General features: G+C 41.1%; 3 protein-coding genes across 4 annotated transcripts; 1 reads left to right on the top strand and 2 right to left on the bottom strand.

Annotated features, from left to right (window-relative positions):
- The first annotated feature begins 244 nt into the window (after positions 1 to 244).
- Positions 245 to 11,008, top strand: acvr1l (activin A receptor, type 1 like). 2 transcript variants are annotated; one of them, XM_026151977.1, is made up of 10 exons: positions 245 to 415; positions 1,083 to 1,166; positions 3,222 to 3,476; positions 3,587 to 3,798; positions 5,830 to 5,929; positions 6,719 to 6,865; positions 7,410 to 7,685; positions 7,907 to 8,104; positions 8,335 to 8,465; positions 9,159 to 11,008. In XM_026151977.1, the coding sequence occupies exons 2-10, from the start codon at positions 1,094 to 1,096 to the stop codon at positions 9,288 to 9,290; spliced, it is 1,524 nt and encodes a 507-aa protein (XP_026007762.1). In that variant the 5' UTR covers positions 245 to 415; positions 1,083 to 1,093; the 3' UTR covers positions 9,291 to 11,008. The 2 variants fall into 2 exon arrangements, with proteins under 2 accessions (XP_026007762.1, XP_026007763.1); XM_026151978.1 differs by having other exon boundaries at positions 245 to 419.
- Positions 10,517 to 14,392, bottom strand: d2hgdh (D-2-hydroxyglutarate dehydrogenase). The gene is made up of 10 exons (XM_026151976.1): positions 14,199 to 14,392; positions 13,325 to 13,691; positions 13,180 to 13,237; positions 12,962 to 13,101; positions 12,637 to 12,830; positions 12,393 to 12,561; positions 12,120 to 12,263; positions 11,849 to 11,991; positions 11,533 to 11,698; positions 10,517 to 11,444 (listed from the first exon to the last, which is right to left on the bottom strand). The coding sequence occupies exons 2-10, from the start codon at positions 13,662 to 13,664 to the stop codon at positions 11,179 to 11,181; spliced, it is 1,620 nt and encodes a 539-aa protein (XP_026007761.1). The 5' UTR covers positions 13,665 to 13,691; positions 14,199 to 14,392; the 3' UTR covers positions 10,517 to 11,178.
- A 473-nt stretch (positions 14,393 to 14,865) lies between these two features.
- On the bottom strand, positions 14,866 to 24,750 carry LOC113012340 (RNA polymerase II elongation factor ELL-like). The gene is made up of 12 exons (XM_026152468.1): positions 24,443 to 24,750; positions 22,076 to 22,120; positions 21,838 to 21,959; positions 21,205 to 21,365; positions 20,066 to 20,358; positions 19,700 to 19,824; positions 17,864 to 18,338; positions 17,689 to 17,776; positions 17,535 to 17,601; positions 17,247 to 17,418; positions 16,055 to 16,099; positions 14,866 to 15,962 (listed from the first exon to the last, which is right to left on the bottom strand). The coding sequence occupies exons 1-12, from the start codon at positions 24,575 to 24,577 to the stop codon at positions 15,834 to 15,836; spliced, it is 1,857 nt and encodes a 618-aa protein (XP_026008253.1). The 5' UTR covers positions 24,578 to 24,750; the 3' UTR covers positions 14,866 to 15,833.
- Positions 24,751 to 25,108: the final 358 nt, after the last annotated feature.

Here is a 25,108-nt window from a genome sequence, read left to right as displayed (position 1 = left end):
AAAAAAAATGCACTTAAATTCAATAAGTGCTTACACAAACGTGTAATGATTGCAGCCTAGGACCCATTGAGCAGCATTTACTGACCACAGAGGTTAACAAACAATAGTCTCTTCTCATTTAATTATCATATAATAATGGCTGACGTTATTAACACTTCAAATACACATTAATATCACTGGCGTTACACTGATTTTAAGTTGGCGGACTTCTCTGCCCCACAATGCAACTTGATGCTAATGTTTTGGTGACGTCAAGTGTAGCTGGAAGCGAAAACAGCCAGTGGGTGGGCTGGGCAGTGGTCCCTTCTTTTAGTGGTTTTACATCGAAAATCACGCCGATACGATTATTTAATACTCGTGTACGAATGTGCAGGCTTAACAGCATGAGTTAGAAACTGCGCTGCGTGTGCGCCAGGTAGGTGGGTGTTGTTTTAATGCTCTGTTTTGGCTGTCCTCGTTCGGCTGTAAGTCTGCGCTTTGTGCTGTGTGGCTAGCTTAATTTAGCTTAGCTTAGCTTAGTTTACAGGGCAGCAGCACCAGGCATCCTGGCGCCTCCGGGGCGCCTGTGAGCGGCCAATGAGGTCGCCTGTTAATGGCCACAGCAAACAACTAGGTCCCCTATCTTTTTTTTCCTTTTAAAGAAGGATTTGCTGATAGCTTTGGTTGTTTCTGAATGTTAGGTCAAAACCAGAGGCTGACTTTAGTGTATGTTTGTGCATGCTAGCCTGCGGAGGAACAGTTATAGTACATCAAGTCTTACATATAAAGCAATTAGTCTATTAGTCAACCACTTAAGAACAAACCACACGATTATATTATGTTCAGGTGAAGACATTTATACATTTGGAAGTAATTCATGGTGACTGTCTTTTTAAAAAGGCTTCTGTTTAATCCATTGCACTAATGTATACTAAGTAATGGTTTCTAAGACAAACTGAACTCATTCAGCCTTTATAATTTGTTGTTTCATTTCTGTATGGAGCCTTATGAGGCTCGTCAGATAACATAAAGAGGCTAAATGTAATTATGAGTGTACTCCTCTGAACTCTCTGGCTCATCTTGCATCTTCTCCCCACTCTTAGTGCACTGAAACATGGGTCGTTGCAGTGTCCATGTCCTGCTGCTGCTCTCGCTGCAGACTCTGTCGATATCAGCTGAGGGTCCAGGTATTGTACTCATGTGCTTTTTCATTTATTGTTTGTGAGACTGCTTCTCGCTGCTTTGTGCTCAAGCCTGAATATTAAATTGCTGGAGATTGTTTATTTGTAGTAGAAAAATAATACCCGGAACTAGAGATGGACCGATCCGATATTACGTATCGGTATCGGTCCGATACTGACCTAAATTACTGGATCGGATATCGGAGAAAAATAAAAAATGTAATCCGATCCATTAAATATCACGAAAGCACCTCACAAAACTTGCAACACGCCGTAACTCGCCTCAGAACGTCGGAGCAGTATGCATCACGTGATAGAGCAGCTGTGGCATGCAGGACCTGTCGGTGGTCTGGATAGCATTTGGAGCTTCGCTAGCAACCTGGCATTTCATCTCCGACAAAGTTATCCCCGAGAGAAGTAAAGCAAGTGTGTAAGTCCATCTGAATGTTTGTAAAGCATTCCCACGTTAAGCTTAACGAGCGACTGCCTCTCGCTCTCCGGCTGCTACTTCAATCGTGAAACTGCTAATGATCAGCTGATCGGCTTTTCTGTCGTGAGTCTCTCTTGTTTGTTTTTGGTCCACTTTGCGCCAGAAAGAGCAAACCAGCGGCTGAACAACAGCAGCACGTTTAAGCTTGATAAGCTGTTGTTACAATTTATTTAATATTACTTTCTACACCAGGATCTTTTTCTAGTAGCTGACGGCTGGTAACTGTGCAGGGGCGGATCTAGCAAAGTTTAGCCAGGGGGGCCGATAGGGCATTAACTGGGAAAAGGGGGCACAAAGACATACTTTTCTTTCTTATTCTCATTTAAAATGTCTAGCTTTTAATAAATAATTATCTGACACCCAAAGTTTTAATTTGATGTAAAATGAATAGAAGTCAATTACTGTATATAGTGACTATTAAGTCTAATATATATACCCTAGTAAGCTATAGTACATTTTCCTTTGGGAAGGTACCATCTGTGCAGTCTGCAATTTTGTTGAAGAAAGATGTTGAATCTATTTAATATTTCTTGAAAAATAATTGATTTCTGTGCATTTTTTTTCACACTGCATCAAATTAAGGTTGATTACGTTGATTAAGCATCATGAGGTGGAGCGTGAGGGGTGGTTCCCTATTTTTTATTTATTTATTTTTGTTGTTGCTGGGAGTTGGAACCCTATTAGTTAGGTTGCTTAATATTTACGCTAAGTACTCTTTAAAATACCAGAATAGGGAGGATGGTGTAGGTCTAAGTTTATTAGATTGATCAGTATTGCTGAACTATGAAATATTTTTTTTGTATACAGGTATAACAGAATAGCTTTAGTGTAGTTGTTGTTTTAAACTTGAGTATGAACTTGCAGACTTGCAAAATGCAGCAAGATATTTTAAAAAACAGTTTTGTTGATTAAAAAACACTATATCGGATTCATATCGGTATCGGCAGATATCCAAATTTATGATATCGGTATCGGTATCGGACATAAAAAAGTGGTATCGTGCCATCTCTACCCGGAACAGGTATGGTCTTTAATTTTATGTGTGATATACGACAAAATAAATAAATAAATAAAATTTTTACAAGTGATGTACTCTGGATTTGGAAAAAAAAAAAGAAATTAAGATGTAAGCTGATGTGTGGGTGGAGCTAACTGTCACAGACTGATAGCAGACTCACTCTCTTAAGGCAACATTTACTTAAGTGGCAATGTTGTACTCATTTTGTAGCGAGAAAATAAGTGACGTCAGATCATTTTTATCTTATTGAATAAAACGGATATGACAAAGTTTAAATTTGATGACATCATTTGCAATTAAAAACATTTGAGAAGTTGCAATATATATCACTGTAACACTCTGCAACCCAATAATTAAAAACCCAATAATATATTGTGGGTTTAAAGTAATGTGAAAATATTGTATCACGGGGTGTCTGGTGATGCCCACCTACCTTCTATCTCGAACACACTGAGAGTCCATTACCTATCTTTTATTATGTCTTTTGCTTTATTAGAACCTGTTACCTTTAATTCAAAGTTAATATTGTGAACTTGCATCCTGTTATTTACAGATGGACAGCTGCAGTGTGCATGTGAGGGTCCTAAATGCCTCCACCCCACCCGGTGCCAAGGTACCCAGTGCTTCTCTTCAGTCAAAGTTAGTAAGAGTGGAGTTTTTTTTGAGCGTGGCTGTTTGGACGACGCGGACCAAATCCTTCTCCAGTGCTTCACAGCTACGTCCTACCACCAGGCTATTCAATGCTGCTCCCAGGACAGGTGCAACAGCAATACCACCAGGGAATATCTGATGTCTCTGCTACCATCAGGTGCTTTATGTCTACAAGGGAATTGGACTGTCCTGTAGCTCTTTTCCTTACTATAAATGTTTTTCCCCAATTTCAAACTATACATATCTCTTTTTTACATTTACCCACAGCCCCAGAAGGTGAGCCAGTTCGATATCGTGTGGAGACATTAGCTCTCTTCGTACTTGGCCCAGTGGTCGTTCTGGCTCTGCTGTCTGTAGTATCTGTGCTGGCTTGCAGAAGGCTCCATCATGGACGTCTGCAGAGACTGCAGGAGTTTGACGCTGAGCAGGGAGCCATAGACGGTCTCATCACTTCCAATGTCGGAGACAGCACTTTAGCGGTAAGAGTAACAGAGATAACCATGAAAAGGGATTTGGCCAAAGCAAGAAGAAGGCCCATCTCACGCTTTGTGTTCTCTTCCAGCCTCTGAGTATTGGGATATTTTTCACCTTGAATTAACAGTTATTGTCAGAAGTGTACATACCCCTATGGGTATTAACTTTATGGTAATCTTGGCTTTTAATGATTCCTTGGAACTGTTCTTTCTCCAGGGTGGAATAATTGTACAACATAGACATTTAATGACTTTAAAGAACAAGAACTAGGTGCACAAGTCTGAACTTATTTTGGGAGTTTCTCTAAACTACACAGTCAAAAGTAAAAAAGTGTAGTAAAAGTGAGCCTTTCAAACCTAAAAACACTGTGACAACTGCCCAGCGTGGAGCTGTCTTGTTGCCTATAGTATTGGTACATTGCACAAAGTGGATGGAATAATGGAGGACAATGACTACCTGCCAACTGTGCCAGTTCTGCAGAAAAAGTGGTGAGATATATTGCCAGAAACATGTAAATGACTACCAAAAGGTTCTGGTCTAGATGTAGCTTGGGGCTTAAATCTGGGGCTCTCCATCATTTGACCCTAGAACTGAAGAAGCTTCTCGGATGAGAGGTGAAACATCTTCAAGCAACTTAAAAAAGTCCAGACCCTTTTCTTTCCAAGCTCCTTAGGCTACTAGGGCTGCCACAAACGATTATTTTGATAGTCGACTAGTCACCGATTATTTTTGCGATCAGTCGACTAATCAGATCATCATCCATTGGACGTAAAACTACAGCTTATTGCACCAGCAGCATCTGCTCTTATATAACTATCATTAGCTTACAGCTTTAAGTGTTTAAGGTCTGTGCTAACTAAAAATAAAGACAAGATGATAGTTTATTAAATTTTAATGAAATTTGCAGATTGTTTCGGTGAAGTTTAATAAACTCCTTGCTATCTAAAATATAACAGGACACTGGAGTATATTCTGGAGCATCTCACACTTCTGATAATCAGCTGTCTGCTTGACGTTTATTCAGCTGTGTAAAAACTATAACTTTAATCTCAGACAAACTGATTTACTCAGGAACAAATAAAATACAAAAAAAAAAAAAGCCAAACAATAACATTTTAATTTATCTAAGTGACTCATATATATTTAACCTGAGTAGCGAAAGACGGCGGTGGGTTTGAAAACGATTTGCGGGGAGTCCGGTGTTCTCACGGCGCTAGTGAGCCTAGCCCCCGGCTCGCTAACGAGCTAGTGGGTAACAGATGTCTCCGAAAACGTCGGAGCGCTTTTGAAAATATGTGGTGTCCTGATAAACTGAGCAGATATTTGAGGTTTACACAGCTACATTCTCGCCTGAAAATATGTTAAACGTTTATTTTGTGACCCAGAAAGAATAATAAGAGTAACATTAAAACTAACTAGCTGCCGCCATTGTTGGAAACTGCGCTGGGCCGCGCTATGAATTCTGGGACACAGCTGCTCCTTCTTCTTCTTCTTCGGGGTTTAGCGGTAGCTGACATCCTTGTACATGCAATGCTGCCATCTTCTGTTTCAGTCCGTTATTACACTCTTAAATCCTGCCACTTATTCCTGCGTCTTTTGTGATCTTACAAAGCTTCAAACGACGCGTCGACTATTAAATCAGTCGTCGACGATTTTGATAGTCGACGTAATCGTGACTAGTCGACAAATCGTGGCAGCCCTATAGGCTACGATGACCTGGATGGATGAGAACCTTCACAGATATACTTTTCACCCCATGCAGATTTTAGAAAATCCAATTAAATTGAAACTTGTGAACCCAATTGTTGAAGAAGTCATTAAAAGTCCAAAATTGCCATAAAGTTCATGATTTACATACACTGATGAGTGTATGTAAACTTCTGATCACAACTGTAGCTTTCAGCAAGCATATTAAGCATACACCTGTATATGACTCTACATGCTAGTTACATATGACATGTAAAGATTTATGTTCTTTTTAAAAAAAAAAAAAAATCTTTGCAAACAAAGCTAAAATCAAATCTGTCTATCTGCAGGACCTGTTGGATCACTCATGTACGTCCGGCAGTGGTTCAGGTCTTCCCTTCCTTGTTCAAAGAACTGTGGCCCGACAGATTAGTCTGATGGAGTGCGTAGGTAGGTATAACACGTAACATTTCAGATTCATATCTGTTTGACTGGCAGATCTGATAGAGTTCTACTGAAAAGCAAATTGTTCAGATGACATGAAAAAAATCCAAAGTCATGACACATAAGTTATTCATCACGAAAATAACAAATTCTTATCATTAATCAGGAGGAAAGGGGTATATTCACACATTAGTTAGTTTCCCAGAAGCGAGCATGCTTATAATTAACGCCACAGGCGATCCTGACTACAGTCATGACTGTACATATCCGTGGAATCTGAGTGATGTCAAAGAGACGGGAGATCAAATCATCTGTGACTTACTTCAAGAAACTGTCAAAACATTTTATCAGTTCCTTTTTTATTTGTGTGAGTTGTTGACCATGTTCAAAACTGTCACCTGTCAGAAGTTAAAGATAAAGATAATGTCACTGTAAAAAGCACTATAAAATCTGACAGATTTTGATGTAGCTTTCAAATAAAAGTATGTAGGTTACTTGTCTTGGGGTCCTTTTTATATACCACATTATCATGAACTACAGCATGTAAGAGTTTGGTTTTCAAGTTTGTGGCTTTGTGCACAGTTGAGCTTTTGATGTGGAAACATCAAATCTGGGCCAAAAGAATCTCACTGCTGTAGCAATGGAATAGAGTGAAAATTCACCCCTCAAATTTTAAAAAGTAGACAGTGATTGTCTTTTTAAAATGCATGCATCTGTATTTTTTTCTTTTCTGACTTGCTGTTTGTTGTCTCCTCTTGTGTTCTCTTTATTATACATATATATTTTTTCCGCCAGGCAAAGGACGATATGGAGAGGTGTGGCGAGGACAGTGGCAGGGCGAGAATGTGGCCGTGAAAATCTTTTCCTCGAGAGATGAGAAGTCTTGGTTCAGAGAGACAGAGATCTACAATACAGTGCTGCTGAGGCATGAAAACATACTGGGTGAGTCTGTTACGCTTAATGTTTTGGTCTTGCTGACTGTCCCCAAATTTGGTTAGGCTAACATGTGTGTTTCCTTGCATAGTAATGGCAGCTCCTAATTTTAACCTCAGCTTTCCTGAACTGGACAATCTCTCAGTTTATTTTAAAGCACTAAGTCACGGAAATCATGATGTCAGCGGGACGGCTCAGGTTAGAGCTACTGGGATAGTGGATATATTAAACAAAGGGATCTTGAATATGGAGCTGCCAGGCTTGAGGAAAAGTGTAAAACCACGAAGATTCATTAATGCAGAAGAAGAGGACATGCAGAGGGTTGGTATGACAGAAAAGGATCCTAGGGACAGAGTGAGATGGAGGTAGAGGAGTCGCTGTGGTGACCCCCTAAAGGGACCAGGAAGTACAAGATGATCTGTGAAAGATAATACAAAAGGATTCAGCAAAATGCAACAGTAATAAGTGTGATGGATGCCAGAGGAACTTGACTTACGTCTGAATCAATAATACACAATTTCATGATATTACCTTTCACCTTTCTGTCCCTCAGGGTTCATGGCATCCGATATGACTTCTCGAAACTCCAGCACTCAACTGTGGCTCATCACCCATTACCATGAAAATGGTTCGCTTTATGACTACTTGCAGCGAGTCGCAGTGGAGACATCAGAAGGTCTGGCAATGGCTGCATCGATAGCGTGCGGCCTGGTGCACCTGCACACGGAGATCTTTGGCACAGAGGGGAAACCGGCCATCGCACACCGGGACCTGAAGAGTAAAAATATATTGGTGACCAAGGAGCTGCGGTGCTGCATCGCAGACCTTGGTCAGTCACTTTTCTGCTTTTTGTCTCCTCCGAACTGTTGGGATTTTCACCTATTTCAGGGATTCAGATAAACTGTAGGCATGTGATTCACCAGTGCTACCTGCTCAAAAGAGTAAACATAAATTAATTAGATACTAAAAGTACTAAAAAATCATACGCTCATTTCAGGAGACATCAATTTCAGGTCCTGTTATAACACTGTGTGTAACTGCATGCTACAGGGCTGGCCGTGACCCACTCCCAGGCAGACAATCTGCTGGATGTGGGCAACAATCCAAAGGTTGGCACCAAGCGCTACATGGCACCTGAAGTGTTGGAAGAAACCATTCAGACAGACTGCTTCGATGCTTACAAGCGAGTGGACATATGGGCCTTTGGACTGGTGCTGTGGGAGATAGCGAGACGCACGTACAGCAATGGTGAGTGTCATGCACATAGTGCACTGCTGTGGACGTTACAGAGAGTGGTACGCTAATGTGATCACGATGCACTCCTTCATACATAAAATTCCTGCTGCTTGTAATACAGTCAAATACTATGATGCAGTGCGGTGATCTGTGCCAGGCCCTCTGGTTGTCTCTTCATTCCTTGTTGTTTAACTTGTCCTTAAATTTTCACTAATTTTTCTCATTCAAATTCCACTTTCCAGGCATTGTTGAGGAGTACAAACCTCCGTTTTACGATCAGGTGCCAAACGATCCCAGCTTTGAGGATATGAGGAAAGTGGTGTGTGTGGAACAGCAGAGGCCTTTCATTCCTAATCGATGGTTCTCTGATCCTGTGAGTAAGAATCTTTTTGTGTGTCTGCTGTTGTAGCCCATCTGCTGCAAATGTTGATGTGTTCTGACGTGCTCTTCTATATACCTTGGTTTTAACAGCCGGTTATTTGAGTGACTGTTGATATTTGATCTTTTTATGTCATTTTCTTTAAACCATAGAGATGGCTATGCAAGTTGTTGTTACCAGTGCATTTGGTACCAGTAATCATGTTCAGAGTCTCCTAAGTCACCTTTCTTCTAATGCTGATGCTCAGTTTGACCTTCAACATGAAATCTTGAACATGTCTGGATGCACTCAGCTCCTGCCACATGAGTGGCAGATTAGATTGGCAGGTTGCATTAACAAGCAGTTGTACAAAATATCTGACATTTTGTCTACTCTCAGCTTTACTAGACAGACAATTATACTTTGCTTATACTAAATTTCTTCAGTCTTCATTATGTATTATGGGTCTAATAGTTAACTAGAGGCATACAGCTGTGAAACAGTCCATCAAGTATATTGTTGTTTTTTCTGCAATTGCTTAATAGCACCTGTATATGATGACGAACCAACTACTCTTGCTCTTATTTTATCCATGACTCATGAGTGATCATTATCTGGTGATGGGCCAACATCTGAAAGTGCTTGCAGTCACATTGATTCTTTTCAGAATGGATTCATCACTGTTTTTATTCATTCTTTCTCCCTCAGACTCTCTCTGCTCTGGTGAAACTAATGAAGGAATGTTGGTACCAGAACCCCTCTGCCAGGCTTACAGCACTGCGCATCAAGAAGACCCTAGACAAGATTCACAGCTCTCTGGAAAAGGGCAAGGAGTCGTGAGGGTGCCATGTTTCAGAGGCAGCTGCCTGGTGTCAGGGATTGGCTTCAACAAGACTCCCAGTGTTTTGTTAAAAAGAGAGAGGGAGATTAGGCAGATGGAAAGAGGACTAGAGGAAAGAGGTGTTCCAAGAGTCATTCAGCCTCATCCTTCTCTCACTTTCTCTGTGGATGCCTTCCACCAACATGTTTGACTTGAAGCCCACACAGACATTTGGACCTGTCGTTTCTGAATAAGCCAGCCTTTGATATGAGGCAAACCAATTGCCAGTGTGTTTCCACCAACTTGAACTATGGACTGTTACTGAGTGTGACTGGCTGGTATATTATAGGAACCCCATCCCAATGCTTTAATGCCCATGTGGGACTACACTGGGTTTTGCCTTCCAGTACAAACACTACAAGACTGAGTGTCTACTCAAATTTCTGATCTCCAGCCTTTTGGCATTCTGCTCAGAGACAATCAGAAATCTATTACCCATTTATTACTATCAGCCATCACCACAGAAACACAATGTTCACTTATAAAAGGAAAAAAGAGCCAATCGAATCAAAATTGTTTTTAAACCTTTTTCTTAAAGAAAAAAAAACACTAGTATGTTATTTATGTATTGAATCACCATTGCTACCACACTACTGAAGATACAGATTAATGTGCGATGGGTGTGTGAAACTGACTGCATACATATATAGGCATTTACTCTACTGGACTTCCTCTACACGTCATCATTATTTGGACAGGAAATGATATTTTGAGAAATAGTGGACAAGGGTAGGGAAGAAGATCAAAACACTACAAACATGTTTATTCTGATGGTTTGTGGACTAGAGAAGCAGCAAGTACCTGCCAATAGGAATTAGTGTGTAACTTGTGATAGGAATAGGAAATGACCTGATCCTCTGTGTGGCATACTTTATAAACTCACTGTGGCTGATTCTGCTCAGGCAAGGAGGAATCACAAAATGTTTATTTGTGTTCTAATGTGCATTTTATTTTAAGAGACTGGAGGTGAAATCTAGTTGTGTACAAGTTGCCTGAATAATGGAAAAACAAACTGTCTTCATTTGGAAATGTTTATTGAAGACTTTAAATTTAAAGTTGCAGGTGTATGAAGGATTTTGTTTTCAAATGCTGGCTTTGTTTTTTTGGGGGGGAAAAGTTGTTTTGCCTTTTTATATGTAAACATTTACTGCACTCTTGCCTAATGAATGGGCAGTATGTGCTCTGATTTCTACAAACAAAATTGGAAAGCTTTAATCTGCTACTGCATGATTATACATTCAGTACATGTACACAGTCAGCTGCTGACACCTACTATGGCTACATCCAAATCCAGAACATCTGGCTGGCCACCAATTACAAGCTGTGGCATTCACTGCATAAATGTATCAAACATCAGTTTATCCAGACAACATTTTACCCACACTGTTATACCCATACTGTTATACCCACCTGCCCTCTAGTGGCACTCAAACACCATATGAAGGACAGTCATTGTTCATTTGTTTCCTCTGAGAAAGTGGAATTTTTTTCTTTTCAAGCTCTAAAACCTGCTGAATATTCTATAGAATATGGAGTGCATCAGACTAAGGCTACTCTATCAGTGCAACTAACAAGGGTAGTTAAAATATTTAAACTGGAACTTCACTTCCGCAGCTTGCTAAAGAAGATATCTGTCTGAAAGTAATGCTTTGTATAAAATGAAACTACTTTGTCTTTTCTTTTTTGCAAGACTGGGTTTTGTGGCTTGTGTGACAAATAGTGTTTCTTGAGTGAACTGTCAGCTCTGCACCAAAAGTGTGAAAAGCACCTTAACTGCACACACACGCCATATAGGGTTGAGGTTGTACCGGTAACTAAAGTTTAACTCGAGCATGACCTCTGCGTACATCACTGCTTCAGGTTGTCTGGTAAAGTCTTGTACGGGTTGAGGATGCCTTTGGGGTCCAGCATAGCCTTGATGTTACCCATCAGTGCCACAGCCTGGCTCTGTTTACTGTAGTAAATGTAGTTCCTCTTTTTCAGGCCCAGTCCATGCTCTGCACTAATGCTCCCACGACAGCTGGCTGTCCATTCATAAACAAATGGCTCAATGGCAGCCAGGAGAGCAGGGTCTTTAGACGGAGAAGTGACGTTCAGGTGGAGGTTACCATCACCTACAGGATAAGTAAGAGAGAATTGGATGATAGCTGACAGTAGTATGTGTATAGAGTATGTGCAGATCATTTTATCAAGTCGTCTTACCTACGTGTCCGTATCCCACCACACTTTTGGCCCGGTTTCCCAGATGCTTCCTCATGTCTGTCACCAGCTGGTAGATCCGTTCCACTGGAAGGGAGATGTCATACTTGTAGGTGAAGCCATCGTGAGTCAGTGCCTCAGTGACACGTTCACGCAGTGACCACAGAGCCTGAGAAAACGGGAGCAGAAAATGTTTTTATCATTTGGCATTATATTTACCTATGCAATTACATAAAATGATCTTGGATCAATCTTGGAATACTTAAGTTTCTTCACTGTATGCAACAGAAGCATATTTTTCCCAATCATGTCCACCGACCTTTATTTTTGCTTCCTCAGTTGCTACCGTTCCATCACTGACCAGCGATGATGTCATTGCCTCCTCAAGAAAGTTGTGGAGTTTCTGCGCATCGTGGGTCGGGTCAGATCCCGAAGTTTCAATGACGATGTAGAATGGACAGTCTGCACAGCAAACGGAAAGGGCAGGTCTGCGTGTGCTCACTCGTTTTATAGGATCGTTACAGATATGTGTGTGAGAGAGAGAGAGAGAGAAAGAGAGAGAGAGAGAGAGAGAGAGAACGTGCTTATACCAGATATAGGATTGGGTAGTTTGAGATGCGTATTCAGCAGCCTCATACATTCACTGTCCAGGAACTCGAAGGCAGACAGAATTTCTCCCAGCATGCTTTTGCAGAGCTGAAATGTTTTCAGCAGCTGCTCAAAGGTCTCACAACCTAACAGCAGAGATAGACACATGAGTTTTGTTGCTAATCTCCAAGAAAAGCAACGCATTTAATGGTTTACAAAACTTTCTCTATCATCTTTTACAAAGGTATATCTGAGAAGCAAATAGAAAATCCTACCCAGGAAAACAACATTAACAGATTTGGGTTTCCGTGGACAAAGGATGGACACTGCAGTAATGACTCCTAAAGTGCCTTCTGACCCTATGAAGAGCTGTTTGAGGTCATATCCTGTATTATCTTTCCGCAGGGTGGATAAGCAGTCCAACACCTGCCCATCTGCCAATACCTGCATGTGTTACAGATTTGAAAATAAGCTTTACTTTTTTTGGGGGGGGAAGAGTATCAAAAGTCCAGCACTCACCAATTCCAGACCCAACACAGTCCCGTGTAGGGACCCATACCGCAGCAGCCGGAGACCACCTGCATTGGTTGCTACATTGCCGCCAATTTGGCAACTGCCTTTTGCCCCAAGATCCAGTGGCATTATATAGTCTCTCTCCTCGAGGTAGAAAGACAAGTTCTCCAAGACACAACCTGCCTGACAGGTCAGAACACCTGAGAGGGAAACAAAGTGATCTTTGAGAATTTTCAGCACAAGTAACCATAAATCAAAAACACATTTGTCAGGTATTTGTCAGCCTATGGCGACAAAGTTGAATTCTTTTGAATTAAACTAGTAAACTTACCAGAGATACTGTCAAAGTTAAGGATTTTGTTCATTAGAGAGGTGGAGAGAATTATCTCATCATAAACTGGCACGCTGCCACCAACTAGCCCAGTGTTTCCTCCTTGAGGGTTCACCGCCAGGTTACGACTGTTACAGTAACTATAGGAGAAAAACAAAACATGTGAAAAAGTCTGATGACTAGATAAACACCTTTCTGTTGATTTGGTTACCATCTACCTTAGAATTTGTGATACTTCCTCTGTTGTCTGAGGTCTAAGCAACACTTCACTAGAACCTGCAGGACATATAACAGAAAAATGAGCCATCAACACCAGTAGATTATTATTATGAACTATATTAAGGATTCAATTGTAGCCTTCACCTCTCACAGACTTTAGCCAATCCACATTACTAGGCTCCACCAGATCAGGGTCAACAATGGTTCTGCCTGCTAGGATCTTCCTGAAAAAGGCCAGATCTTCCTCAGTTACTCTGCAGAAAGGCAACCTCTCTGGTGCTGCAGAAGGAGATACTTTAGACCCGTCTGCCCCAGCATGTAGCTTACGAGTGGAGGCCAAAACCTGCTCTGAGCTGCAGGTCAGAAAAGGACTGTGAAAGTCAACAGGTGAAAGAGTGGCTGTAGATCGTGAGAGCATGTTGTAGTCGCACAGACATCTCAGAGCTGTCCTTAGCCTTAGTGCTCTTTTCAAAAGTCCTGCCATGACTGTAGAGACAGGCGGCAACACAAGCTGCAGAAAACAGGTGGGACAACAAGAAGAGTTGGATATTTTTAAAAGCATTTTTATCTTGTAGTGGAGTTGAAAGCTTCTAGTTATTTTGTCTCTAGTCATCTGCAATGTTAGGATTGTTAGCTAGAAGTTAACTGCATTTTCTTTGCTTCAAAGACGCAGAAATAAAAAGCCAACCTTGATTAAACTCTACATTGGTGGCAATTCGTTGCATCTCTTTCTGCATCCATTCATAAACACAAACAGCAATAGGAGATGGAAGATATGAGGTATAAGAGACCTAAGATATGAACAGCTTTAGTAAGTGCACCAACTAAAGCTGTCTTTTTACATGTGTTTTGCAGCAAATACGCTTACTTCCCAGCAGCAATGCATCTTATTACCCTCTTTGCATGTTTTCTTCTTGCAAATATCACCACCTGAAGCAGCTGCAACCTCAGTTAGCTTAGCTACTTTGCTTAGCACGCTCCTTTCCGATATTTCCGAATAACGGCTTCATTTACTCACCAGAAGCGTTCATTTAGCAATGTGTGTCTTTTTTTCGCGTCATGAAAGTCACAAAGTTCAAGGGCAGTTCAGTTACATAAACATGGCACATCCCGTGTTTTTAGCTTGCTAGCAAGTGCATGAAGCTGCTTACTGAGGTTGACAGTAAGAAAAAAAGCAGCGAGGAAAACGGACCAATCAGAAGCATGTTTTCAGATTGACGCAATGGATATTAGCCTATGGGTGGGAGCCTTTCTTTATTATTAAACAGAGTGATGACTGAATAATCAAGCTGTGAATCGAGGTTTAGAGAGAAAATAATTAATTACAGACCTTTTTCCATTTGATTAATTTAGAACAGGACCAAATTAATATACTTGTGAATCTAAAACTAATCTATAAAACTCTGGAGCATAACCCCCCCCCAAAAAAAAAAAAAAAAAAAACCCCAGACAACTCAAGGGATGAACCACACATCTTTGTTGCAAGCTTATGGCAAAAGCACATTTGTTTCCCCCCTTTTTAGTTGATCTGAAAAGATGTCAAAGACAACATTTTACAGGCATAAAGTAGTATTTCTGCATCAAAACGATGATTACAGTGTCCTTTTCATCTTACATCATTCATTACTCTTTTATTTGGTATTTAGAGTAAAATTACAGTAAATAAGGAGAAGTATCACACAAAATGAGTATAAACAGATTTATTTGAATCTCAGACAAAATCTTGAGTAATGCATCATGCATTCTGTAAAGTACACAGCATGCAACTACGTCTTTTCATATTTCGATTCCTTCCCAGAAACAGTATAATAACGTCCTTCCAGACAATTAAAACCTATTTTAAATTTACACTTTTACTGAAGCTCGTGCGGAACACACATTCCCTGATTACAACTTAAAGTTCACATGACATTCAACATAACAGTCTTCAGTGATCCAGGAAAATCACCTGAAGCACAGTACCAGTGGAATACTATGAATCGAGTCCAGTTGGAGCACAAGGCAAAACTCGGCAGTCACAGCCAACTGGCAAGACTTGTAATCTCACCAAACCCGAAGAACAGGACGGATTCTTCTCAGGACACATCTGCGTCCCAGCTGCCATCAGACATTAACCTTCACCTGCCATTTGTATGAGCTGTCTGGGTGGGTACAGCGTGTAGTTTATTATTTTTTCATGTTTATAGTTTAAACCTCAACACTGATGCGTTTGACAGAACATGTTAGTAAATACTCAAATTGATTAAATTCACACAAAAAACCCAAATCAACAACTAAAAGGTGTAATAGGGATGAGAATCTCCAAATGTTTTTAAGGCTTTTCACCTCATTTCCTCATGTGTTTGCATTTTGAGGAGTAAGACCCTAGCTCTAGGTTTTAGAGCAAAACTAATGTTACTCCCGTGTTGCTGCAGTAGCATCACTTTGACCACTTTCAAAGAAAATCCCTCATCTTGCCGTCCGATCACTCCAGCTCCTCACAAAACTTAGACTTAACCTCGCCAACAATCGCAGTAGATCTAATGATACTATATTTAGCCATTAAGACCACAGACCTAAGCATGATGGCACTGAGCTCAGCAGCATGAATCCCCTTTGGCTGGGGATCTTTGTCGTACTCGTGAAGTTCACTCGTCATTCCGAGTTGGGCTCTTCAGTTCAGAGCGGCATGCTCCACACGGAGCTGCTGCTGGTCGTACTCTGATATGAGCTTCTTGATGTGTGCCAGTTTGTTGTGCAAGTATTCACAGCGAGCCTTGTCCTGATTGTAGTTTGGGTTGGACTGTAGTGAGGAAAGGAAAACTTGATTATTTAAAAGCGGTGGTTTAAAAAAAAAAAAAAAAAAAAAGTGGGGAGTTTTAAGAAAGTCATTACCTTTTTAATTTTCCGATACTCTTGAAGAATTTGATTTCTAACTGTCTGCCAGGGATAAATACAGAAATGAAGATTAATTTAAATCAAGTCTGTGAAAAGTTGCAAAATAATCCTTATGTGACTATAAGATCACAGAAAAACTATAATACATCACTGTTTGTCTTCATGGTTTTGTTTATTAGGCTTCAGGAACCATGACCTAACAATTTCACCCCCCCAAATGCTGGTACAGGGGCCCCATTGTGTGTGAACGTTTGATATAGGAAAAATATGACTGAATTTGCCACATATACACGTCACTGCTCACTTTAATAAGTACACCTGTTCATCTGCTCAGTCTAATGAGCCAAAAATAAATCCTTCACCCATAGTGGCAATTCTGTAGGTGAAAATGTCTTAGTCATTGGGAATCCCCAAAGTACTCTAACATCAGTTAGAGTGCTTTGGGGATTCCCAATGACTTTACAGGCCCAACTGCTTCGGGCCAACAAGTATAAAGAAGAGCATTGCTGAATGCACTTGCAGCCTTGAGGCACATGGATTATAGAAGCAGAAGACCTAACTTGTTGCCACTACAGGAAACTGAGGCTACAATTTGCGTAAGTTTAACAAATTTAGGCGACAGGTCATATTATGGTGTGGGGGATATTTTCTTGATACATTTTGGACGTCCTAGGAACAACTGAGCATCATTTAAACAATACAGCCTATTTGAGTATTGTTACTAACCATGTCCCTCCCTTTATGACCACAGTGTACCATCTTCTGATGGCTGCTTTCTGGAGAATAACACACTGTCACAGAGCTCAAACATTATCAAACTGGTTTCAGTTGTCACTGCACTTAATTCTGCTTCCGGTCACCAGATTTCAATCCAATGAAGCACCTTTGGGATATGGTGGAACGGCAGATTGACATCGTGGATGTGCAACCGATAAATCTGCAGTAACCGTGTGATGCAATCCAACACGGACCAAAATCTCTGAAGAATGAAACTATGCCATGAAGAACCAAGGCTGTTCTTAAGACCAAAGGGGGTCCAACCTAGTACAAGTAAGGTGTACCTAATAAAGTGGACGGTATGTGTCTAATGACTAACTACAAACAGCAAAGAAAGATGAGAGGATGTTTATGCAAACTTCCTCCATTTAAAAAAAAAAAAAAGAAAAATAAAGACTTTCTGTACATCTACCTTATATTTATGTGATTCATGGTGGAGTTGCTTGAGTTGTGTGTCCAAATCCATGAACTGCTGCGTCACGCTGTCAATGCGAGCGTGTAAATCTCGATACTCATTGTACTCCTTGTTAAAGTCCTGTTTGTAACTTTGTCTCTGCTCGTGGCTACAAATCACTGTGTACTTCCTGTGAAGAGGGCGGGAAAAAAGAAGAAAAGGAAATTATTGAATAAAAGTGCATTAAGACAAGTAAACAACCCCTTTTGACCATTGCAAATACTTGTTCAAATGAATGATGCTTACAATAAATAGTCTGGTGTGTCACTGTCCACTCGAAGTGCATTAGAGTCAAAAAAAATGTCAGCCGGCTCTGAAAGAAAAACAGAAACATGTCAGCTAAGTGAAAAACTAAACAAGCAGCACATGTGCTGATGAGTCAGCAGCCATTAGGCCTCACCTGTGCAGTCCAGAGAGGCTTTGCTGTTTGGATGCTCTGAGCTGGGTCTTTTTCTTTTCTCCATCCTGTCTCTCTTCTTATCCTTCTCCTTGACAAATGAATACAAATCCAAATTAGCAATGTGTCACGTCAAATGGAATAACTATTAAAAGACAAATAAGGAGCAGTTTCTCACATGGTCTCTGTGTTTGTGTTTGCGCTTCTTCTTTTTTATTGTATGTTTGGTAAGATCTGGCACCGTTAGAAGGGACGGGGGGCGATCTGAGTTATCCTGAGGGTGATCTTGTGGAATTTCGGGTTCTTTCGGGGGAGCGTGAGGTGGTTCTAACCTTTTAGCCACCTTTTCTTCCTGCTGACAGACTGCTGACAAGGAGTCAATAAGTCTCTGAGGATCAAGCGATACTCTTTGCTTGTCATCTGCTGTGATGTCCTCGTGAGCTTGTTTAGAAGGCCTCGTTTTTGACTTGTCACTGGCTGCTTTGCTGGAAAAATGGGAAATCCTGGGCTTCTTGGAGGCCAAAGGGTCAGTGTATTCCTCTGGCAGGGAATGCTTTGGACGGTGTGCTGGCGAAGAGTTGGGCGTGTCTCGCAGTGGGCTGACCTGGGCCTCAGGGACAGCGAGGAGGTTCTGTTGCGGTTGAAACAGTCGCCTGCACAGAAAACACAGGGCATCAGCTTTAATTAGCATTTCCCTGGAATCCATTCTTCTTTCTTGCATGTGCTGTACAGTGCAATGCAACAGCAGAGCCCTCCAGATAAACACATAATAATATGGTAAAAAAAAATAAATGATGCAAGTGTTAAATGTTTAAAAAGTCTAAATCAAAAGCACCACAATGCTATGCTTTTAGAAGCTGCCTTTATTTCACTCTGTGATCAAACATATCCCATAATTCCCCTGACTCTCCTTCTTGGTTAAATAGGCTTTACAGAGCCTGGAGGTGTCCAGTGGCTCATTGTCCTGTTATTTCAATAAATAAATGTCCCACTAAACAAACCAGATGGGATGACGTGTTGCTGCCAAATATGTTGTTTAAATGTTGCACTGAATCCTGAATAAGTCGCCAACACCATCACACCTCCTCCTCCATGCTACGTAGTGGGACCCACATATGCAAATACCATCCGTTCACCTTCTGCTTCAACCATACAGGCCTAATTCATGCAGTCTCCTCCGAACGGCTGACGGTGACACAGATCAGATAATTAAACTCTAAGATGTGGCCTCTTGCTAACTGAATTTATCCGCAGCACCAGAGCACTCGCTGTGAGAATAAGTTTCATCAGAGCCTTCGATCGCTGTGCAACTGCATTTGAAGAGAATTTCAAACTAAGACTGGTTTATGCAACCTGAGTGCTTCCTTCTGTATTATGAGTAACTACAACAGTTGAATAGGGATGTTTGCTGAATACGAACACCATCTCGGCACAATTCAACCAAGATGATATGAAGCTGGCATCAAGGATGATCATGAATGGCTTGGCACAAAAAAAGGGAACTGATTAATTTTTTTAAATGTCGATCGTTATCATCAGCCAAACTGTTACGGTAAACTTTCATTTTGGTTCAGTATTTCACAATCGCTGCATCTTCTGTCCAAATATGTCATTTCATACTCTCGAATTATCACAGCAGCTTAAAAAAAAAAAAAAAAGAAAAGAAAAACCTACATATGCAGGTCTGAACTGTTGCTGCCAGTGTAACAGTTGCTTTACATAAACATGCAAAAAGATTTTTTTGAAACTGACTCTATTTACAGAAACACAAATTTGAGAAATTACATCACTGCAGAAAAGCAACCTGTAACCCTCAAAAACACTTAGACATAATCACTGAACTCTGAAAATTTTGCCACTTTAGTGATTTACAAAGTGATGAAAATGAACTAAAATGCCAGTTATTTCCATTCCTTAAGCTTAACAAATTATAATGAAGAAACGTAGGGCCTGAGAGCTCTGCAGTAGTCATAAAGTATGAAAACAGCAGCAGGCACATCCTTATCTAAGTTACCTGACAAGGATGCGCTTGAGGAGCTGCTGGTCTCCAGAGGTGTAGCCGGGCCAGTCCTTCTGCAGCTCCTTATACAGACTGTCCTTCAGAACATATGTGCTGTCTCTACTATTAAGCTGAGCGACCTGAACACAAGCATGCACAAAAACAGGGGAGAAAAGACTTAAGACAATTGTTTTTGAGGAGTTGACTTAAGAGTTTGATTCCCAAACTGATCCATGTGTGTTCATATTCTTTACAGATTTGTCAAAGGTTGCAAAAACATAATCTTGATATTAAGGAAACCAAGAGTCACGTGCATAAAGGCAGTTTTAACACAGTCTAATGCTTGCATGTTATGTTTGTATAAAACTGGAACAGAAATACCTCCATTAGTACAGAGTCCAGCATGTTTTTGTCTCCTGCTGTCAGCCCGTCTTTCTGCAGCCTCAGGATCAACTCGGGCCTCCTGTATGGCCTTAGAGCCAGCAGGTGCATTACTCTCTCCCTGAGGGGCTTCTCTTGCAAATCACAACTGCTTCTCCTGTTTGATGCACAGGCATCTTTCTTCGGCTTGGACGCACCGACTCCCTTCTTAATGTTGCTGAGAAGAGACGAGTGTTTTGGCTTGGTGAGTCTGGCCAGAGCAGGGGCTGGGGCTCGCACTGTTACCTTCTTGCCTTCAAAGAAACAGGACATTTTTTTACATCAATGACATCAGGGGAGCACTTCCTGAGATTTCAATCATCAAAAATAACCTTGTGCTTCATTTCCTAACATGTATTGCTATTTCCAGACAGAGAAGCAAAATCAGATACTGAGGGGGAAAAGGACTTTCTTCCTGAACTTTCTCCAAAAGCAGAGATGTGGAGAAACACAAAGACAAGACCTCATTTCACCTTTCAGAAACCCACATTTAGGTTACGAAGCTGCATGCACACGCATCTCAGCGAGCAAAGCCTGCTGTCTAATTTAAGAAGTAACCACATGGTTGCACAAGCCTGTTGTAAGGAAGTTTTTTTTCTCTTTTTAAGGCTTCCTCTGAAATGACAGAATCAACAAAACCCATCTACATATATACGCGTATATTTATGTGCCCTTTCGGTGAAAGCAGTTGAGACTCAGGCTATAATATATCAGTTCATACGGAAATGGTTTGGTGGTTTGTTAAAAAAAAAGCTAAATCATTGGTTTCATCATGCACATTCATGTTTGAGGAACATGTGCAGAACGCAGTTTCTGTATGTGCATAGAGACCATGTATTCTTTAAAACCACTGTATCACATATAGAAAGTTTACAGATAGCTACACAAAAGGACAAAACATGCAGGAGAAAACAAGACAGGCCGTTACCATGTCACTGGTTACTACACATGTTGCCAAGGCAACCAATGCAATATGGCTGTCTGTGCTTATAAGCACAGAACAAATTTTTCTTCAGGCCAATCTTCTCGCTTAGCTGGAGTTATCTGTTGTATAACAGAGTACGCTCTGTGGACGTGCAAGTGTTTTCTATACTTCATACCCTGGTAGCGGCTTCCGTGTTTGATGACAATGGCCCCTCGGCTGCGCGTCTCCTCCTCGGCTTGGGCCATGCTCTGACGAGCTTTATCGTACGACTCATCTGTGGCTTTGACTGTCATCTTCTTCTGAATCACCCCGAGACATGACAGCTCCTCGGCGGCACTGAGAGGAGGAGAGAAGACAGCGTGTACAGACAGCGACCTGACAGTGCTTTAACGACTCCTTGCAAAGGTTATCCGTGTCAAATAAAAGATTGTTTCTCAGGACGCAGTTGCTTTAGGTAGTGTTCAGTTAGATGCATGCTGGACTACTTGTCTGCCTCGCCAATACATGACATTTAAATCCACTTCAGTGCATTTCTATGCTTATGCAGTCAGGAACCCTGAGTTTTCTCTGGCATTTAAAGGCAGAGAAACGTTAGCAGCAGGGTAACTTTCACACAGCAGCAGGGGGCAGAGACATTTGAAAAGATTAATACTCATTGAGGCAGTCAGTTATTTCTACATCTATAATACTAAGTAAACATATAATCATTTAACCACCTCAGACAAAACAATACAGTTAAAGCCTTACAACTCTATTTTAATCTGAAAACCCTTCCTATATCGAAACTGATGCTTTTTGCTGCCTTTACCTGGTGCTGAGCTGTTTGATGCAGTCAAAGCTTCCGTGGGGATTATCACGGGCAACATTAGTTACACCAAAGGTGAAATTCCTGACTTCATCTCTATTTTCCGAACAAGGGATGGTGATTCTCTGTAATATGAATAGGGAAAGAAGAAAAAGAGCAGATTGAGATTGAAAGATTGAGATTTATCAGCTTTAAAATGTGTTAGGATCGCTTTGTGTCAGCAGTAAGACGTCCTTCTTACCCCTTCATTTCCACTAAAACAGATGGTGGGTTGGGCCGACCAGCCCTGTGGTGGGGGGGGAAAAAAAAGAAAGAAAGAGAGAAAACATTAGATGTGTGCATCTTTAAAACCCCACAAGCATTAACATACTGACTCGTTTTCTCACAACCCTCTTTGTATGAGTGCTTCATTTGCTAACGTTGACAACGTCAAACAAATGCTTAACCTTAAACTTGTGGAGTCCAGTTATAATAGTTTCCACAAGGTTAGCAGATGCCACAAGTATAGTAAAACAAGCCCACACATATACATATAGAGCAGGGCAGTAGAGGATGTTTTGTGGTCTGCACTATTCATCTGAATGCTTCTGGTGGTTTTCTGGCTGCTAGTAGCCCATTTTCATTTTGTTTTGTGTACTGTTATTCTTCGTAATTGTGAACAGCATTTCAGAGAATTTTCCAACATCTTTTTTTCTCACAACCCCACACCAGCTTGCAAGTGAAGGTAGTATCCCTTCTTTTGCAGCGGCCCAGTAAGGGTCTGATTACAGGTCTCAAGTGCTACAGTTGGAAGATTATTTATGCATTCATTTATTTATTTATTTTTGAACAGGGTTATCGATTTAGAAAGATGTGAGCTTTCCTAATTAGCTCTTAACCTGCATAGTGCACACCAACTGTATATAAGATATAAGACAATGCTGTTGTGACATCATCCATTGGTTAGTGAGGCCCATCCCTCTCTTGCTGTCTATAAACAGCGAGGGATATGATGGAAAAACAAGGGAGATATGCCACTTTACTGTCCCTCTGGACACTTATTGAATCGTGCTGTATTGAATAAGCTGTGAAACTAGTAATTGAAACCATAAAGTTATCAGACAACCATATAATAAGGGTACAGATCAAGTGAGCAGCAGGGTCATTTTCCAATAGACTTCTAGAACTGGACTTCTTCCTGAAACTAGAAAAGTCACCTCCTGCTGGCCATTAAAATGAATGCATGTTAAGTCACTGTTAAGCTCTGTACTTGCTTCACTTTCACCACCCAGAAGCTACTTCCCCCTCCTACTTAGGAATCCGAAAGAGAAAAAGAAACCCTACACCCATTGCGTTCATATCAAGAACAAACCCAGTCCTATTAATAAACTCAGGATATTAAACAAGCATGTCAGGTATTATTTGAGTGCTCAGTTCCCATTTAAACAGATGGGTACATGCACCATTGTCTGCTCCAGGTCCTGCTGCTCCTCCATCCCCTTGCACTGGCTAAGGTCAATAAGCAGCTCCACAGATAAAAATATGATGAAACACAGTATCATCTCTCACAGGGAGCGAACTAGCCAAAGTGACACGTTTGCAGCAGGGATGGAAAGTATGTGATGACTCGATTCTGACCTTTGCATAAGTCCACCTGTTGATGAGTGCAGAGAAAGTGAGGTGGCTGCTAGTACAGAGTAAGGTGTGGAGGTGTTTTTTGGGTTTTTCTTTTTTGGTATCTGTGATCCAGCCAAGTAGGATTTGAATAGACATGCTTAAAGCTAAATAAAGAACCTAAATGCATGCTCAGAAACACTGATATATGCATATTACAGCCTGCTCCTCATCAGGTGCTTTCCCCCCTCGATCTCATCACAGCTGTATTACGCTGAAAGCGAGGACATGACATGAGCAGCGTGGTTTCCACCTTTCATCAGAAAAGCTTGTAGCTGTCATTTCTTCACTGAGGAGTTTCCTATCTGTATTAGGAGGAATTAGTGCATTGAGGAAGTGTACATGACTGTTCTCTGCTTTACACTTCCTGCAGCGTCTGATTCATTTATGATTAACTGGGTCAAATGTTTGCCTGAGTTCGTCCATCTGTCTTCTGATCTTTATGATATTCAGCAAATTTAAAAAAGAAAAATAAATCACACAAGTACTCCATGTCTTTAAATCCAATTCAGAATATCCTCCCACAACTAACCTCCCTTCCTCCCCCCTACACACACAGCCTGTCCTCCTTTTTCCTTTCTCCTCTCCTCGACCCCGGCACTGATTAGCATTCCTAGTACTTTGCCAGCAGCTTGTGAGCAGTGGGCCAGCAGCTCGTTACAAACATCAGCACACAGGGAAACGCTTCTGCGTTGTATTATGCAACATGTATTTCCATTTCATAGCTTGAAAAGGGGGGAGCTTGTAGGAGTCAACAACCGGGGAAGGTAGTGGTGAACTTCGGCCGAAATTTAAAGCACACACAAAAAACAAACCCGCGTTTAGTATCACTTCGTCTTTTCCTTTGTTAAAAAACCCAAAAATTGTTCCTTTGACAAAGTGGTACGTTAAATTTAAATGTCAGTGTACTTAACTGTAATTATTTGAAGAGAAAATACTTTAGAAAATGACCCACCTTGCCGTTTTGGAAGGTATTAATGGCTGTTGCCGCGCTGTCAGTGAGTTTTACGTGAAAAACGGAGATGTTACCGCCGCGGCTCAGTTTGCCGCTGGACAGCCCGTAACACTGGTTCTCCTTTAACGCCGACATGCCGCCGCAAATCCCGCCCTGCCAGCCTTATTCCGGACCGCACGAATCCGACATAAATAAACAAACATTGGCCAGACGGTCCGGAGAGAGAAAGAGCTGAACTGCACAGTGTGGCTGCTCCTCCGCCGCGCGCTATTCTGGAGTAGATCGCATTACGTCATGACGGCTGAAGTCAGAGCACATTTTATTGGCCCACCGACATAAATAAACCATTACGTAGGGCTTTACGTAACCACCTCTACTGTTTTTTTCTACTTCCCCTCTCACTATGCTAATTCTCTTTCTTTGGCATGATGAGGGTACTTTGCACAGTGAGTGCGAGGACACAGGTGATTTTGTTTCAGCGATTTATAAACGGCTGGATGGAGATTTATCTGAGCGAAATACTGATACAAGTATTATTAATTTACGCTGATTTTTTGGGTACTTTTTTACATGTCAAGAATAAAAGGGTGTGAGCAAGACAAACCTAATATTTTAAGCAATGATTGCTATCCATATAGAATAAACAATGTGTTTAGAAATGAGGAA

The sequence above is a fragment of the Astatotilapia calliptera genome, chromosome 19 (genome assembly GCF_900246225.1).
Source record: "Astatotilapia calliptera chromosome 19, fAstCal1.2, whole genome shotgun sequence".
Lineage (NCBI taxonomy): Eukaryota > Metazoa > Chordata > Actinopteri > Cichliformes > Cichlidae > Astatotilapia > Astatotilapia calliptera.
Note: the sequence above shows the minus strand (reverse complement) of the source record. Positions and strands in the feature narration are given on the sequence as shown.

Bases quoted from the DNA above. Each gene is read 5' to 3' on its own strand.
- acvr1l (XM_026151977.1), top strand. From the start codon at position 1,094: ATGGGTCGTTGCAGTGTCCATGTCCTGCTGCTGCTCTCGCTGCAGACT. The intron at 7,686-7,906 runs GTCAGTCACTTT...TGCATGCTACAG, and splicing joins GTGCTGCATCGCAGACCTTG to GGCTGGCCGTGACCCACTCC. The intron at 8,105-8,334 runs GTGAGTGTCATG...TCCACTTTCCAG, and splicing joins GAGACGCACGTACAGCAATG to GCATTGTTGAGGAGTACAAA.
- LOC113012340 (XM_026152468.1), bottom strand. From the start codon at position 24,577: ATGTCGGCGTTAAAGGAGAACCAGTGTTACGGGCTGTCCAGCGGCAAA. The intron at 21,366-21,837 runs GTAAAGGCAGCA...TCCTCCTCTCAG, and splicing joins ATCAAACAGCTCAGCACCAG to TGCCGCCGAGGAGCTGTCAT. The intron at 17,419-17,534 runs GTAAGCATCATT...CCCTCTTCACAG, and splicing joins GACACACCAGACTATTTATT to GAAGTACACAGTGATTTGTA.
- d2hgdh (XM_026151976.1), bottom strand. From the start codon at position 13,664: ATGGCAGGACTTTTGAAAAGAGCACTAAGGCTAAGGACAGCTCTGAGA. The intron at 12,831-12,961 runs GTAAGTTTACTA...TTTCCCTCTCAG, and splicing joins TAACTTTGACAGTATCTCTG to GTGTTCTGACCTGTCAGGCA. The intron at 12,264-12,392 runs GTAGGATTTTCT...CTCTGCTGTTAG, and splicing joins TGTTAATGTTGTTTTCCTGG to GTTGTGAGACCTTTGAGCAG.